The following is a 16,628-nucleotide window of genomic DNA, read 5'->3' on the forward strand; positions in this document are numbered from 1 at the left end:
CTTTATCTTTTTCCCCCCAGTTTTCATATTGTTTCTGTAATGCAGAGCCACATTCATGAAACTGTCAAAGAGGATAGAAAAGTAGCACTTTGTCTCACCTCCCATCATTATAGAATGATTGCCAGCATGCTTATTGTGGCCACAATTTCGCAGATGATTATAATTTTACCAATACAGGAGTCCCCTCTGCCAGTGGCGGCTCCTCCGTTTGGGCAGAGGAGTGGCAGCTGCAGCAGTGGCAGCTGCAAAACCTTTTCCAGAAAACAATCATAAACAATGTTTATGATTATTTTCTGGTAAAGGGGCAGGGCCACGGGGGTGACGAGCAGTGAGGGGGAGTGCTCATCACTCCCCCTCAGAGCGTATGTGTGTTTGGCCGGCCGTCTCAGGCTGGCCAAACACACATGCGCACAGGGCTCTCTTGTGTTGCTGGGCTGGAGAGAGCCTGCGTAGGCTCCCAGTCTGCCTGGGAGTGCCCCCAGCCAATCCTGACTCTGCTCTGAGCAGCCTCAGTATTGGCACAGGGCAGACTGGGAGCCTGTGCCTGCAGCACCAGCGAGGAAGCAGAGGAGCAGAGTGGAGCACGGCTGTGGAGAAGATAAGTGTTTTTTTTTTTTTAAATGTCATTTTTATTTCCTCCCCCTCCAAATCTTCCACCCTGCGCGCCACCCCGCCCCTTCGGCACCCGCGAGCCGCTACTGCCCTCTGCTCCTGGGCACACTAATTCCATCTTGGTCACATGACTGAGACAGCTTTAGTGGAAGTCTGGAACAAGTCTTAGGAAGGAGCGACCAGGATGTTCTGCTGTTTGTACTGCTGGATTGAAAGTCTCTGTTTTCTCCAGTAAAGCACAACATTATCAACCCTAGTAACAAGTATCCTAGCGATACAAGTTCAGGGATACTGAACTATGTAAGAAAGAAAGTATGTTGGGAGCTCTTAGGAAACATTACTATAATTCCAGTACACAAGAAAGCTCCAACATATGATTCCAAAGCATAAAGACCAATCAGCCTGATTGATATAGATTTTGAGGAATAGTCTATTTATTTGTCTCAGCCCGAGGGTCATACAGTACAAAATGATATATTATAAAATACATTAAAATTAAGAATAAAGACACAGAGTTTACAATACTAGAAACAAGAATGCCCAAAAATCCATTTAGACATCTAAGCTGACATCTGGCTTAGTGCAAACCTCAGTTTACCATCAAGTTCCAGAGCTGGTGCCTTTCCAGGCACAACAGATACACAAAGCCACCTTTTGAAATAAAAATTCAGACTTGGTTCTTAGGCCGAGTGACATAGCCTCGGCACATGTTCTTGTATTAAACAAACAAATAACAGGCAAAGTATTTCCCTCCTTGTCTGGAAATGGCTTTGTTGACCATTAAAGCATATGAGCTAGCACAGGTAAAGTCCCAAGTTGGAACCTGATATAACGATTTTCATCATGCAATGAACAGGATAAATATGGCTCGAGAGTGATGGAAGTTTTGAAGGCAGGGTAACTTTTTGTTGATTGGCTTCCATTCAGGGCCTGCTCAGCCCTCAAGTGATCCAATTAGCACTTCTTTATGAATTTCTTGCTGTCCGTTGCTTTTGGGAGTAATTTAGGAGGAGTTGAAAATGTGGACTGTAGATGTCTCCACTCCAAAGGGGCTTCTGTGATGGCCTTTCTACCAACCATCACATTTTGGTTCTAGCTCTCCTTGTTTACAAGTATGCCATAGCAAAAAGCAGGAATCTTAAGGCCGTCTTCATAGACTTTTCATCTGCAAACTGTGGAAGAAACTAAAGGACATGGACTTAAAAAATGATAGTCTTAATGTCATTACTGCTCTGTATTCATAGACCTCATGTCAAGTTTGGATAGGTTACAATAGAAGAAGTAATACATTCTGAACTTCATGGAGGATGAAAAAAGACTGTCTTCTGGCACTGACACTATTTTCAACCCACATCAATGCTCTATCTCAGAATGTGCTGGCAGCCTCACAACATATCCCTAAAATTAAAAAAATATGAAGTAACCCTTCTGCTGTATGCTTCCCTTACTCTTGAGAGGCTTCCCGGCACAACTACAAAAATATAGTCATGATTTAAAAATGAACATCTGCATATCTAAAGTGATGGTGTCTGATCAGTTTCAGTGACACAAGCATAAATCTTGTCTACCTTGGACAGTAATTTCATGAAAGAGGCAAAGGTGTATCCTTACCTCTGGCCTCAGGGCGCAAGTGGTGAACCCTGTAAGTTGGGAACAACCTATTCTTAAGGCTGTTACGTGAGAAAGAGTGAAGTACCCATAAAGAAAAATTAAAACAGTAAGGACCTGATTTGGAACTTGGCGGATGCGTTTCTCTGTCACCGCAGTGATGGATGTCCCGTCCACCGAAACCTAAATCCCATTGGCTATCATGGGATTTAGATTTCGGCGGATGGGCCATCCATCACTGTTGCGAGGCAGTAACCCATCCGTCAAGTTCTAAATCGGGCCCAGGGTCTTCTCAGTTTAAAACAACACGACCTCTTGAAATTCGCATGGGCCAAAACTCCTCTGCCACTTAAAGTTCATAACTCCACAAGGGCGGGTCCTCACAGATTTTTATTCTTTTGCTATCTATTTCATGTCTAAAACTGTAGTCCTGTGTATTTCCTCTTGTCTCATATTTTAACTAAGCTTAATACTAGAAAATTTTACCTTTTATATTATTTTCGTTTAGGAAACGTTTATTGTTACAAAGTTTCTATAAATTGAGGGAAACTTCTTCAATAGAGAGACGATATAGAGTTATAGCCCGCGGCTGAGGGCTATTTAGTTTACTAGAGACCCAGGACCTATAACTGGTATTGATTGAGACAGAACCACTGTAATTCTATTAGACCATTCTGCCCATTGATTGTACAATGCTCTAAATTAAAGAGGGAGAAACTGAAAGACAAACATTTGAATGTTGGAGCAAAAGGCGCTCACAACAATGTTATAATTACCCATTAAAATACCAGAATTTTGAAAATATTTCTATCTGTGCAAAGGCTCTGAGGTTGTATTGGGATCACTAATGTGGGCCTGCATAGGAGAGTTTAGACAGTTGTATCACTGCTATATTGCATACTGAAAAAAACACAAGTAATGGGTGAGGACAAGGAAATGGTCATAATTGATAGTATAGAGGGCCAATATATTTGGTAGGGTGGAGCTACTCGGGGAGGGGCGGGGATTGGGGGGTCTGTTAATCAAAGCTCTACCCAGGAGGCACGATGAGTACAAAGACATAGTAAACAGAAGTATTTTGTAGCTGTTGGTGCAAATGATATTGAGCATAGTACGTTGGTTTTCATGGTCAAAGTTAATAGCAACCCCCCACACCTCCACCCCATTTTGGTAGGACGGACAAGCTTGATATTGTTTTAGCCCTGAGGTATTTGAAAGGAGATTTCTGGGTTTGTCGAGGCACTGATCTGAATTTCTATAACAAAGCATAGATCTGGTGTGGAACTAAGACTAGTGTCCCACACTTTATAATGTGCTTAGAGAGCGATCTAGAATTAAAGTAGCAACTCCTAATGCCTATCTGTGTATCACACCGGGTGGGGGGGGGGTGCCTAGACTAGAGGCCGCATGACTTAGTGGAGAATTAGTGACCCAAGATGGTGGTAGCTACTTGCAGCCTGGTGTTGAGGCAGCAGGAGGCCTGCAGTGAAGGACAAGGGGCCTCTTATGGTAACTCGAGTGCTCTTACAACATTTATCACAGTGAGCCTGAGTATGTTAGTCTCACCTGTGGCTCCTTGCTGGAAATGTCAGGGTTCCTGACGTCTTGTGTTGTCCGGGCACAAACAGGCCTGCCTTTGGCTGTGCATACGCACAGCAGCTCTGCTTTTATCCCTGACCCAGCGCATGGATAGGGGCAGAAGGCAAGACTGTCAACCAACAGAATATGGCCGACAGTCAAGTGCCAGGCAACGGAAGGAAACACGAGACAGCTATGTCGCTAGTAAAAGCACACACAGAATAAAACTATGTCCTTCTCTAGCTTTCTTCCTCCCTCACTGACTCATGCAAATTGGAAATGCTTTACAAGAACTGCTCCTTTCATATTTTCATCCATGCTGCCTCTTGAGAGCTTTAAGGTTTAAGCCCCATTTACCTGAATCTGAGATTAATGTTACACCCTACTTGAATTATGAACCTCAAACAGGCTTGCACTTTTTTTTTAGATATTGAGTAAGTAAGGCTCGCCGCTGTGCAGTGACTAAAGCCTGCATCCTATGGAGAAGTAGTATTTTGTGCTTTCATTGCCACATTGCCTTTTGAACTCTCAATGACCACTGAATCCACATATGAGCACTCCTGTATCTCCTTTTCCAATTGTAAGGCAATGAGAAGGGATGTAAGCAAATAGAGCAAATTTAAATCTGCAGTGCAAGTGTAGGGGACTGTCCATATGGGCTTCCGGAGCCCCACCCTCCAAACGATGGGCTGCTAATGTGCCAGCTTGCGTTACACTGGAAATGCCTCCAGATTCCTGTTGCATGTTTGTATGTAGTGGTCTGTGAGCTGCAGGGTTTATGGTGAGGTCCCTCTGACAGTTTAGGCATTTATTTCTCAAAGTATTTTCTCAAGCTGTTCAGGTTTTAATTTCTGGCAAAGGTGAGGGCAAAACAGGGTAGGTATGCCAAGACCAGCTTTTGTTTCCCTCCTCGAGATAATTTCCGAGAATGTAGTTTCGCATTTCTGCCTGGCAAGTATTAATGGAAAATGGTTGTAGATATGTTGGATCTGGCCTTCTCTTTAGGGTCACTCCAAAACATTTTTTTTTTCTTCCCTCCTCCTTTTGCACATGTGCTCACTGCCCTAAACATGGTTTGATTTATTTATACGTGTTTGGCAGTTTCAGTCTACCAATAAGTCCCTTATAGAGTGGTATACAATATACCTAGAGCGTGTAAATTAAATAGGAGTAGTGAGCTTGCAGCACTTATTTTGACACCCATTTAAGTAGCACTATAAAACATGTCCCAGGCCTACTACTGGAGCCTGAATGCAGTTTTAATCTGTCATGTCGACTTGGCATTAAAAACCCCTTGCCAGGTCTTAAATTCCCTTTTTATTACATATGTCACCCCTGAGGTAGGCCATAGGTAGCCCATAGGGCAGAGTGCTGTGCAATTAAAAGGTTGGACATGTACTTTTAAGTTTTACATGTTGTTGTAGTGAAAAACTCTTGAATTTGTTTCTCACTTCTTTGACGCCTACCCTTCTCATAGGATAAAATTGAGGAAGACTTAATAATTTAATAAGCTATAATTCGTAATTGAGAAGAGGTAGATATATTATGTTTGGTTCCTATGAAATTGTAATCATAAACTGTCTTTAATGGTAAAGTCGCATTTGTCATTACAGTTTTGAAAATGGCACTTTTGGAAAGTTGGCATTTTCCTGCCCTTAACCCCTTATGTGCCTGTACCGTCTGTTGGGTCACATGAACGGTTGTGGCTGACAGACTTTGTGAATTCCTCCCAGACAGTCACACAGTAGAGGGACTATGGTGGTCATTCTGACCCTGGCGGTCTTTGACCGCCAGGGCGGAGGACCGCGGGAGCACCGCCGACAGGCCGGCGGTGCTCCAATGGGGATTCCGACCGCGGCGGTAAAGCCGCGGTCGGACCGGCACCACTGGCGGGGTCCCGCCAGTGTACCGCCGCCCCATTGAATCCTCCGCGGCGGCGCAGCTTGCTGCACCGCCGCGGGGATTCCGACCCCCCCTACCGCCATCCAGATCCCGGCGGTCGGACCGCCGAGATCCGGATGGCGGTAGGGGGGGTCGCGGGGCCCCTGGGGGCCCCTGCAGTGCCCATGCCACTGGCATGGGCATTGCAGGGGCCCCCGTAAGAGGGCCCCTACATGTATTTCACTGTCTGCTGCGCAGACAGTGAAATACGCGACGGGTGCAACTGCACCCGTCGCACAGCTTCCACTCCGCCGGCTCGATTCCGAGCCGGCTTCATCGTGGAAGCCTCTTTCCCGCTGGGCTGGCTGGCGGTCTGAAGGCGACCGCCCGCCAGCCCAGCGGGAAAGTCAGAATTACCGCCGCGGTCTTTCGACCGCGGAACGGTAACCTGACGGCGGGACTTTGGCGGGCGGCCTCCGCCGCCCGCCAAGGTCAGAATGAGGGCCTATGTGTGCTTCCATGGGCCATCTGCTGGCAGGATGGGGTTGGAACTGAGCACAGCCCCCCTTACACCTGAATAGCCTGTGCTCTGCTTTGCCGTCACACAAAGAACCCAATGACCCTGCATTGTCACTGCAGCCAGCGTGGAGCCAGGGCAGGGGAGTCACGAAATTCGATGTACTTCAAAAAACCTTTCCAGAAGATTCTCTCAGCTTCCGGAAGAAGATCACCAGGGTATAAAAAAACAGCCTTCAAACACACTCTTCGATTCACTGCTGGACCTGTGTAAGGACTTTCAGAGGACTGCCTACTGTTGTGACCTGTTGTGCACTCTGCCTGACTGCTGCTGTAACTGGAAGGACTGCTTTGCTGCCTGTAGCCTCTCTTGAGCCCTTAGACGCCCTGCGGTTTAGTCCTACATCTTCACCTGCACTAAGGACTACCAGAAGTGTCTTGAAGAGCTAGTTTGCTGGCCTCCTCTTCAGACCGACAGGGACATAAAAGGTTCCCACCATCTTGAACCTGTATCCAGCAGCCTGAGTGAGACTTGAACCCCCGGAGTTGACCCACAAGTCCTGAAACCTTGTTTGTGGTTCTACTGTTGCCCAAATGGCCAATTCCAAAATCTGAGGACATGAAAAGGTTTTGGCCAAAATGTGCTCTAAGAACTAGGAGGAGATCGGGACCAAACTGCTCACCTGTCTGACCGAGGTACATTGTCGGTCAGATTGATTTTGCCCCTTCTCCCACTACGTTCTTCTCCGCAGCAGCAAATCCTCATCAGTGGTCCCTTGCCAAACGGGTAGCCGACCTCGTGGAACTGTCTTTGGCTACGCCGTCTGCCTCATCCCGCTGGAGATTTTCAACTCCATTTCAATGACAAAGCCTCAAGGTAGAAATCGTCACTGCAGCTTCGACCTAATTCCGTCTGACAGGGACGCACCCTCCTCTGACACCTCCTGTAGCCTTGCCCTACTGAACAATACCTTCTCAGCCATATTTTGGGACTTTGACCTGGTCTTGTGCGATTAGATGTCTGTGGTGGCTTTGATCTTTTAGGTGCTAGTTTTCACTAAAGACATTAAAAAAATCATAATTCTGATTCTACTGATTGGATTTTTGTCATTTTTATGTCAAATAATTAATTAAAATTTACTTTATTTTTTCTTAATTGGTTTGAGATTTTTCTTTGGTGGGTTTTCACTTTCTTACTGTTTGTGTGCTGCATAAATACTTTACATATTGCCTGTAAGTTAAGCCTGACTGCTTTTTGTGTCAAGCTACCCAGGGTTGAACACAGATTGATTTTTTTTAATGAACAAAATTCTATTGTTTTACAGCACATGCAATAAACAGTACACAGTACAAAACATGGTATATCCACGGCAGGGATAGCAGGCAATAAAGTGAAAGTACATTGAACCAACATGTCCGACATCCGGCAGGCAGTGATAAGCCCACCACCTCCCCAAATGTTCCAGTGCTCTCTAGGACAGCCATGAGCTCTGTAGGTAGCTTCCTCCATCTTCGCTCACCAATCCATCACAGAGTTCTATTTCGCAATAGATGGTGCAGAGGAGGACTTCCATCAGTTTCATGCTTGGCAACCTCAGTGCCAATGCCCACCAGGGTCCATTCTCCACAGGGTCCCCCAATATCTTCGAAGATGCCCAACAGGGCTAAATGAGGAGAGCAATCAAGGGGTCTTTCCAGAACAGCAGTTAACGAAGCAAAAATAGAGGACCAATATTTTGCCATAACCAGGGCATGACCACACCATATGAAAGAAGTCTCCTTTAGTCCTCAGGCATCTGTACCAAGTAGGCTTTGGGAGCATGCCCATTCTCCATAAACGCTTTGGGGTAAAGTATGAAACTTGCAGGTATTTTAGTGGAATCAGGCATAGACAAGAGGGAATAACTAGCTCCTGTGGAGACATCATGGCATTTTTCCAATCACTGTCATCCAGCTCACCTACCTTCCCCTCCCACCTAGTTCAAAGGGCGCCAAAGGACTCCAGAAAGTTAAGGACCAAGGATAGATATATCTGCAATATGCTTCCTTGACCAAGCGATGCCAATAGGATCAGAGCCTCGAGGGGACTGAATTGTGGGAGGTCCTGCAGTTGCTTCTGATAGACGGCCAATGCCTGATGGACTTAAAGATATCTGTAGAATTGTGTTCTGTGGAGATGAAAATTGTCTTGGAACCATCAGATGGTCTTCAGCTGTGAGCCCTTCAAGATATCCCCAAGATGGGAGATGCCTACGAGGTCCCATTTATGAAATCTGTCCAGACTGGACACCTGTGGCATCCAGCTACCTTGCCATAAAGTGGGTCATCCACATAAGCCAGCAGCCGCGGCCAACCCATCCGTTGGCCTGCTGCCAGCACAGGAGGGTGGCCCTAGTCACCTTTGGCACAGAGTAAGAGATTGGGTTGCCATATAAGAAACGCAGGATATACTCTTGGTCCATAAGTGAAATCTCCAGTCAGAAGGCGGGGTCTTCAGAGTCTTCAGATATTCAGTCATTAGTTGTTTGGGGCTGCGAGGCTCAAAATTAAAGGCAAACATCCGACAGCCCCATTGTGCCATCATAGGACGACTGAATGCACTTTGGAAAGGCTAATCTTGCGGTCCTACTTGCCCAAAGAAAGGAGCGCACAACACAAAATAAGCCTCTGAACCAAGAGTGAGGAACGGTGAGGAAAGTTCTGCAACACATTTAACAATCACAGAAGGGCGATTATTTTGAAGAGAGTGATCTGACCCAAGGAACTGAGTGGGAAAGCAGAGATTGATTTAGTGACTTTTTGTGGTTCACCCTGCAAGGGATTGTGGCTATTGCTTGACCAGGGTTCACACTGCAGTCAACCAACAACCCAGTTTCTCACATGGCAGCCACTGTGAACGTGGCCAGCAAGTAGTGCGGTAATCTCCTAGGCGCTGCCAATAGGGTAGAAGTAGGAGTAGTTAGTGTTTCTGTACAGAGCGAGTATATTCTCTGGTCCCAGACTTTGTCTGATCAGCCTTCTGTGGCTTTTTGACGTTACCCTTTTAAGTTTATATATTTGTGACCCTAAGTGAGGGAAGTGAGGGATGGGATAGGCCACCTCTGTAAAGTAGTCTTCCATGCTGGTGAAACATGCGATGAAGATGTACTTTTTTGTAACTTGATTAAAAGGAAATATATGGAATGCCTCAGGGGTTGTCTAAATATTCCACTTCATCTGACAACTGCGCAAATTTGCATTAGGGAAAAGTAGGTCCAAGCACGGTATCTATGTCCGATTTTCACTAGAAAAAATAAACAAACATGGAATAAATATGAATGGAACTCTGAATCAGTTGCTATCCTGAAAACCTGGCATTGATCCGGTCCCCTTGCACTTACTTTGGATATCCCTGGTTTATGTGTTCCTGGTGTGGAAGGAGTGGCAAGTAGACCTTGAAAAAATAGCATCTAGGGCACGGTCTATGAGCTGGATTCTTATGGGGCATTGAAGGGGCCTCTTCTAAAGGGTGATGCTATCTATTCCGGATAATGCAGCCATAATATTGGGGGAATAGTGACAGCCCTGCATGTAAGTACTACCGGAGGCACAGTGCTAAAGTGTGTGGTAAGCATGCTCAATGACAGCAGCGGTGCTGCAGCGTATTTCAATGTGTATTTAAGCACTGTCCTGTGGTAGGCAGCACTTCCACCCAATATTCACAATTGCATAAACATAAGATGTCAGTCTACTCTTTTGACACTTTCTGTTTTATTGAGATTGGAAAGCGTTCAGTATGTGCTTTGGGATGGTGGTTCCTTATGTGGTATTTTAGTCCATTAGGTGTTGTTGGAAAACATTTTACCCAGAGAATTTACTGGATGGCCTGTATTGGCGTACAGGCAAACCATAACGATTTGGGTATTGCAGCATATACTCTAACATAGCCTTCTTGCTTCTTTGTACATGGCCAGCCTCAGCAATCAAAAGGATTGTTTTACATATATGTCTTGGATAATAATATCAGGACGGTTGTTTACGCTACAAATAATGACAGGACTTGCATGATTTGCCGAATAATAGGATTCGCAACCAGGTAGTTATGTTTGTTACCTACTTTCGTGTAAATTTGCACATGATAAATGCATTTTAAAGGGGCTGTGATTAATTGAATTTTACTCTCTGCCTTGATAGGTCCGGTCTCCAGTTCTTTTGTTTGTATTTAACTAGATTTGATGTTTGCGTTACTGTTTTTATTCGTTTGCGATGCGTTTTGCATTTTAATGATTTTAAATACTCAAATAATAAACATTAATATTATTAGTGCTTCTTTCTACATTGCCAGATCACGGTAAGTACTGTCCCTTCAGATTGTCTACAGTGTTGCATAGAGAAGAATCCAGGAGCCTGCAATGCTGTTGGTACTTGTGAAAGAGACAGAAAAAAGTATAAGTGTTTTGTGGATGCAGTTATGAGAAGCTCATAGAGAAAACAGACCATTCCCAGGCCACAGTAGGGGAACTTCAAAACCTCAGTAAGAGTTGACTTAAATGGTTATGAAGGAGTTGGTGTTGCAGCTGCAAAGAAAGCTACGGTGCCCAGTGCCCCAAATGAGAAATATATTTTCTTTACGCGGTCTGAGGCACTCGGCAAAGATGATGCACGCCTTCACTGTTTCAAGGCCAGAGCGAAGCGAGCAACAGAATTGTTGTGTATTTAATGTTTTTTTGCCGTTTTGTGCAACTCTGATCTCTTTCCCTCCCAAAAATGTATTTTATGGAAGCGCAAGATGTGTTTTATTGAACGTTATAGAGAGAGACAGTATAGCGAAACCTTAGCGCGACATCATGCCGTAAGCGTAAGAGTTTACCGGTCACTGTATGAATAGACTATTCTGTATTTATTTTGAAATTTTGACAAAATCGTAGCTTCAAGACCTCTAGATTTCTGCTTAAAAGACAGTTCTATGTGATTGGTCTTTTCAGTATGCTGCTATAGCCTGCAGTACAACTCACAGCGTTATAATCTCCGAATTAGAACTTCACATGGAATGGCATTCAGCTAGATACCCTACAAAATAAACTAATCTTCAACATGTAGTCTGCAAAAATGAAGACCATAAAAAACATCGATAGACATGTTGACTGGTTAATAATTCCCAAATCCATCTGAACTCACTTCCCACCTGCTTTGGAAGAGGGTGTAATTCTATTCTGACACCCGTCCTGGCATACTGTTGGCCAGTGTTGGGTGGTGAGTTTAAGTACTGGTTTACATTTTTGTAGGCAAATGTTTTTTTATTGCTTTAGTTTTTGCACTGAGTCTTTTAGATCTTTTTTTGTGGCCATATTATATATGCTACAGATAAGGTCTCTCTTCTCAGCTAGGGCTTGCTACGATAATGTTGAGAGTTTCCCATACCCTGTCCCCTTTCATCCATCATGTTTGCCATGACCTTGTACCCTTACCCTGTCTGCTGTGATTTCACATGCCTTACATTGGACCAGCACCACAGATGCTATGGGGCCGTCAGTGCTTACACATTATCAAAGCAAATTATTACATTATTGTTACTCGGACAGGGTTTTCTCATCATTCTCTCTGTGAGTGTCACTATTTTGAGCCAATGAATACAAAAAGGCTTTAAACGCACTGTACTCTCTCCAAATCCACGGTGATTGCAGCCTCCGTGCATGTCAGAAGCAATTGTGAGGCCTGGGATAATAAACTAAGCCTGGGCCCCAGTAGGACGAGGACCTGCTTTAAAATAGGGAAAGATGCAATTAAAGCAGGGAAAGATCCCGCATCGGGCGCCATTTAGTGGTATTAGACATGCTAATTACCTCATCAGTAATAAATATGACAGACATGCTTTAAAATGTAAAAATACATTTTGCAGCACAAGCCTGATCCTTTTGGCCCGTTCCCTTTCTGACCTGCCCATTGCACAAAGCATTGTCCCTTTCAAGCCCCCTTTGCTTTTCCTGCTTTGTAAGTGCTGTGGACTGCATGTGGTTGTTTCACCCTCCGGCTGCACCATGCACAATGTGTGTCTATACAGCATCAGCGCGCGCAGACACGCATCATCTCTCATAATCATCGTCACAAGCTCCTGCATTATCCGTTTTTGCGCATAGCGTTTACCACACGTGCAGTACCAGCCGGCATTGATTCCACCCGCACGTCGAAGTGCCCAAGGTGCGTGCGGAGAGTGCGGGCTTCGCCCGCGTGGCATGGGCATGCCCTAGGGCGGCGACATACTGGAAGCAGGGATGCACTTCCCCCCACCTCCCTCCACCTATTTTTTTAAAGTGCTCTTCAAGAAAAACAACGAACTTTTTGTAGAGGAGTCAACCGAGAATATCGAATGAGAGGGGTACCTGTAGTTTTGGAGGTGTTTTGCCAGAAACAATGGTCACTCTATTGATAGTTCATCAAGAGTACTGTTAGAATAGTTTATTCACTAGATTACCCTGGAGGGCATGGATTAAAAGTATTTAAAGCAGATACAAGCAAAAACTAATCACAGCCTGAACCAACAGTGTATTCTTATGTGTATTAAATTCCATTTCTAAAGCTCCTATACTTGATGTGGCCAGTGCTCCCCCAGGGTGTATGATTGCAGTGCTCTGCATTCAGCTTTTAGTAACGGAGAAGTGCTGGGGGTGTACATTCCTATTGGTGTTACCGCTGGATTGGCGAATGGTGCTGTTATCACTCCCATTCATAGCAAGGGACGGTATGAAGAGTATAATAATAGAAGATGCAGTGTGGGGCCTTCAGAGGTTACCCAGATTTCATAAAGAAAGCAATTGAGAGCCCAAACTTTCTTCTATATCATTATTTCTATTTATTTGTTTCACTATATCGCAAAAATGAGCACTGCGTTGTTGCTGCGTGTTACTTTGGTAGCACTCTTAAACATCTGTGCTGTTCCTGTAAAGTAATTGTGTTTTTTTGGAAAAAGAGCATGACAAGTATAGGAAGAATATATATATATATTTATTTATTTAACCGCTCCTCCATTTGCCGGGAAACCATGATGGTGTTGGTGTGCCTCCAGACGAGGCCCCTGGAAATGTACTGAACTACCACCGACTACCAAAGCAGGCGCACTCTATAAAAATAGTAGAGTCTGTCCAATGGTGCTATTCCATCTCCTTTATTGGTGAAATGCAAACCCTCAACACACCCAACCCCTTTCGGTGGTCACGCCACCTTGATCATGGGTGATTTATTAAATGTCCACAACAGCTTAAAAGGAAACCTCATCAACATTGAAAAGGGACATTGGCTGAAGGGGGTGTGGTGGGGGCTCCTAGGCAACCGGCAGGGGCAGCCTGAGCTGGCTTAAAAGGGGGTCTCAAGGCCCTCAAAGTTCAGGTTGTTTACTTGACCCTGGCTGCCCCTGACGATCGGTGCACACCTCCAGAGGACTCTATCTTGAGGGGGCAGGTGAGTCTTGCCTTGTGAAGTAAAATTGGTTTTTGGGGGGGACACGGCCCCCAGTTTACAGTGCCTGGTGGGTGGACAACCATGACTCCTTTTAAAGAACCTAAAATATCTGAGATGCATATTGTAAATAAATATTGAAATTTAAGGATGAAAGGAAATACTGTAAATATGATAATGTTTTTATGTTGTGTTTATGTGGTTGTGAATAAATACAGCCTGAGAATTGTTATATTCTCTATCGCAGGAATGTTTCAGTCTGCTTTGTTTACTGTAAACATTAAGTACGCTCCTTCAAGCACAGGATCATAGATGGGCACCAGTGTGAACTATTTGGCTATTTGGTTGGAGGTATCAATGCGGTCCCCCACCTGTATGAAGGGTTCCCCCTTTCGTTGTTCCCTCGAGATGCAATGTCTAAAACCAAGAGAAAAGAACGCATACCTTCAATGTGTAAGAAGGGGAGCGGTGAATAAAATAGCATCTTTCCAAACTGGTAATGTTATATGCTTTTAATTTTCTAGGCTTAAAGTCAGATATGGTTTTACAGGCAACTAATATCAGACTAGAGAGATCTCAATGTAGAAACTGGTTAACAGTTAATAGTGTTGTGTTAATTTTTTTTTTTTTTTTTCTGACTTTTTGAATTTTGAAACATAGCATAAACACACAGTTTTGTGCGAAAGGGAGAGTGGCACAGTTCTCAAAACATGATGTAGCCAACAACTAAAAATGAGACGAGTCAATATATACCAAGTTACTAGCATATTACATCCCAAGTCTGCACAAGAACAAAGAACCTCCCAAAGTCTGCCCTTGCGTCACAGCATTGAAGATAGAAAAGACATGTAAGGTCCTCATTCTCAATAAAATTCCCAAATCTCGTTGGGTGGAGCCAGGTGTGGCTAGAGTTTGTAGGTAGTCCCTCAGTGACTGCCCTATATCTTTTCAACGGGAGTGAGAGGTTGCAGGGTTGCATAGTACTCACTGTTTGTGTCACAGTGGATGAGACTGTGTTTCCATGCAGCCACCTCGGGTGGGTGTTTGCCTCCCCAATATGGCGATCTCCTGCTTGACTAGAAGTAGGGCAATGGCGGTGTATCTGCGCACGGATCTAGGGCTGTTCTTAGCCTATCCCAATAGGGCGAGTAACGGGGAAGGGTCTTACGTAAACTGGGTCATCAGTGCCAATCTAGTGAGTACCTCCCTCCAGTATGTCGCCATCCTAGGGCACGCCCCTGCCACGTGGGCACAGGCCGCACTGTCCCCACCGCACCTTGGACACTTCGAGGTGCGGGCGGAATCAATGCCGGCTAGTGCTGCAGGTGTGGTATATGCTCTGCGCAAAAACTTATAATGCAGCAGCTTGTGACGATGATTCAGAGAGACAAGGCGTGTCTGCGCGTTGATGACGTATAAAATCCAGATTCTTCATCAGGTCATTCATTCCCAACCATGCTGTACCCTTAGCTGTAGCTAATATTTCTTAAATGCATCGTTTTAAAATGTGTCGTAATAATGTAATTATTAAGGAATGGATTTGAAATAAATGAAGCAAAGGGAAAATACGTTTTTTTAATTTCTTGATTTGGCACAATAATAAAGAAAACGTTTTTATTAACAGTGTTAGCACTGGAGTTTAGAGTTGAAGTTAGGTGTAGGTGAAGGCTTGTTTCAGGTATGTTTTAGAGGTATGTTAGCATTTAGAGTTAGGTCTAGGGTTGCCATTTTGGTGATGGGCATGGGTTGGGTTAGGTTTAAGGTTTTGGTAAAGGTTTGGTTAAGGATCAGGGCGAGAGGGAATGGCTGGGGTCAGCGTCCACTCTAGGGTCTGGGCTAGGTTAAGAGGTAGGGTTTCGGATGAGGTTAGGGTAAGTGTAGGTCTTGGGAGTTGGAGATAGTGTAGTTCTCAGGGGTTTTCTTCATTCTGACATACTTCACAATAGTTTATTTATACGGATCATTACGGTAATTGATGCATTTTTCTTCATACTCGAATCATCAGAAATTTACTTCGCATTCTTCACATAAATCCAAATAGGTTAACTGAAAAACATATTTTATTATACTTTTGTGCACATGAAGAAACATTATCACGAAAAGTAATTGTTTTCTTGCAGAACTGCCAAAATGCTCTGAAGCTTTCTACTGAAGCACATTTAAACAAGAGGATTCCAGATAAGACGCAGTTGACAAAGTAGAGTGGAGTCTGTGCCAATGCAGCAACACAGAAGGCAACCAGAGCTAGTGGAAGGAAACCTTCCTGTGTTTGTTTTTCCAACAGAACTTATATTCTACGCAGATGACCAGTCAACGCACAAGCAGGTCTTGACGCTGTACAACCCCTATGAGTTTGCCTTAAAATTCAAAGGTGGGTCTTTGTTTTTGACTGTTAATCGAACTGCAGTTAGAGTTATGCTGCTTGCTGTTTCCACATCTGCTCTTAGGGCTGTTAAAATTACAGGAATTGTTATATATGTTTATAGTAGGAAATGTTCTCTTAAATTGTGTCCGGAGAGCATGTCTTGATGTTAAGTGTACTGCCCATTGTGGGCACATGCTAGCAAAGATGCAGAGCTTATCAGACACCACACATATAGTTCCAGGCAAACTGTTCGTAAACTTGTATCTCAGGCGTCGGCACCCTGTGCTCCCTGGGTGCTACAGAAATAGTACGGCAACTTCCTCACCAGCGGATGCCCTGAGATGAGACCTGGGAGTTACATTCCAAAGTGGAAGTTGCATTCCCTCACGGAGTAACTCACCAGCAGCAAAAGTAAAAGGGGAGAGTTCCCCAACTCGAGATGTACCTATATAAGGAAAACCATGACGGCTCATAAAGTCTGCTGGAAGCTATGAAAGGCGAAGAAGCAGTGCTCTGTATATCTTTTCTCGGTTATGCTGGAGTCCGGGGAGACATGGAGGCTGCCACCAGCACATGGTGGCTAGCGAGCCATGATGTGGTTTAGTTGGGGTTAGGCTTCCTTTCACTTTCACTAAAT

General features: G+C 44.5%; 1 protein-coding gene across 2 annotated transcripts in view; it reads left to right on the forward strand.

Annotated features, from left to right (window-relative positions):
• Positions 1-16,628, forward strand: part of MOSPD1 (motile sperm domain containing 1) — a 158,820-nt gene that overhangs the window by 53,257 nt on the left and 88,935 nt on the right. For both annotated transcript variants that reach the window (XM_069212487.1, XM_069212488.1), the window contains exon 2: positions 15,747-15,997. In XM_069212487.1, the coding sequence (XP_069068588.1) occupies positions 15,844-15,997 (154 nt within the window). In that variant the 5' untranslated portion in view covers positions 15,747-15,843. The remainder of the gene's footprint in view (positions 1-15,746; positions 15,998-16,628) is intronic.

Source organism: Pleurodeles waltl, chromosome 2_1 (assembly GCF_031143425.1).
Source record: "Pleurodeles waltl isolate 20211129_DDA chromosome 2_1, aPleWal1.hap1.20221129, whole genome shotgun sequence".
Taxonomy (NCBI): domain Eukaryota; kingdom Metazoa; phylum Chordata; class Amphibia; order Caudata; family Salamandridae; genus Pleurodeles; species Pleurodeles waltl.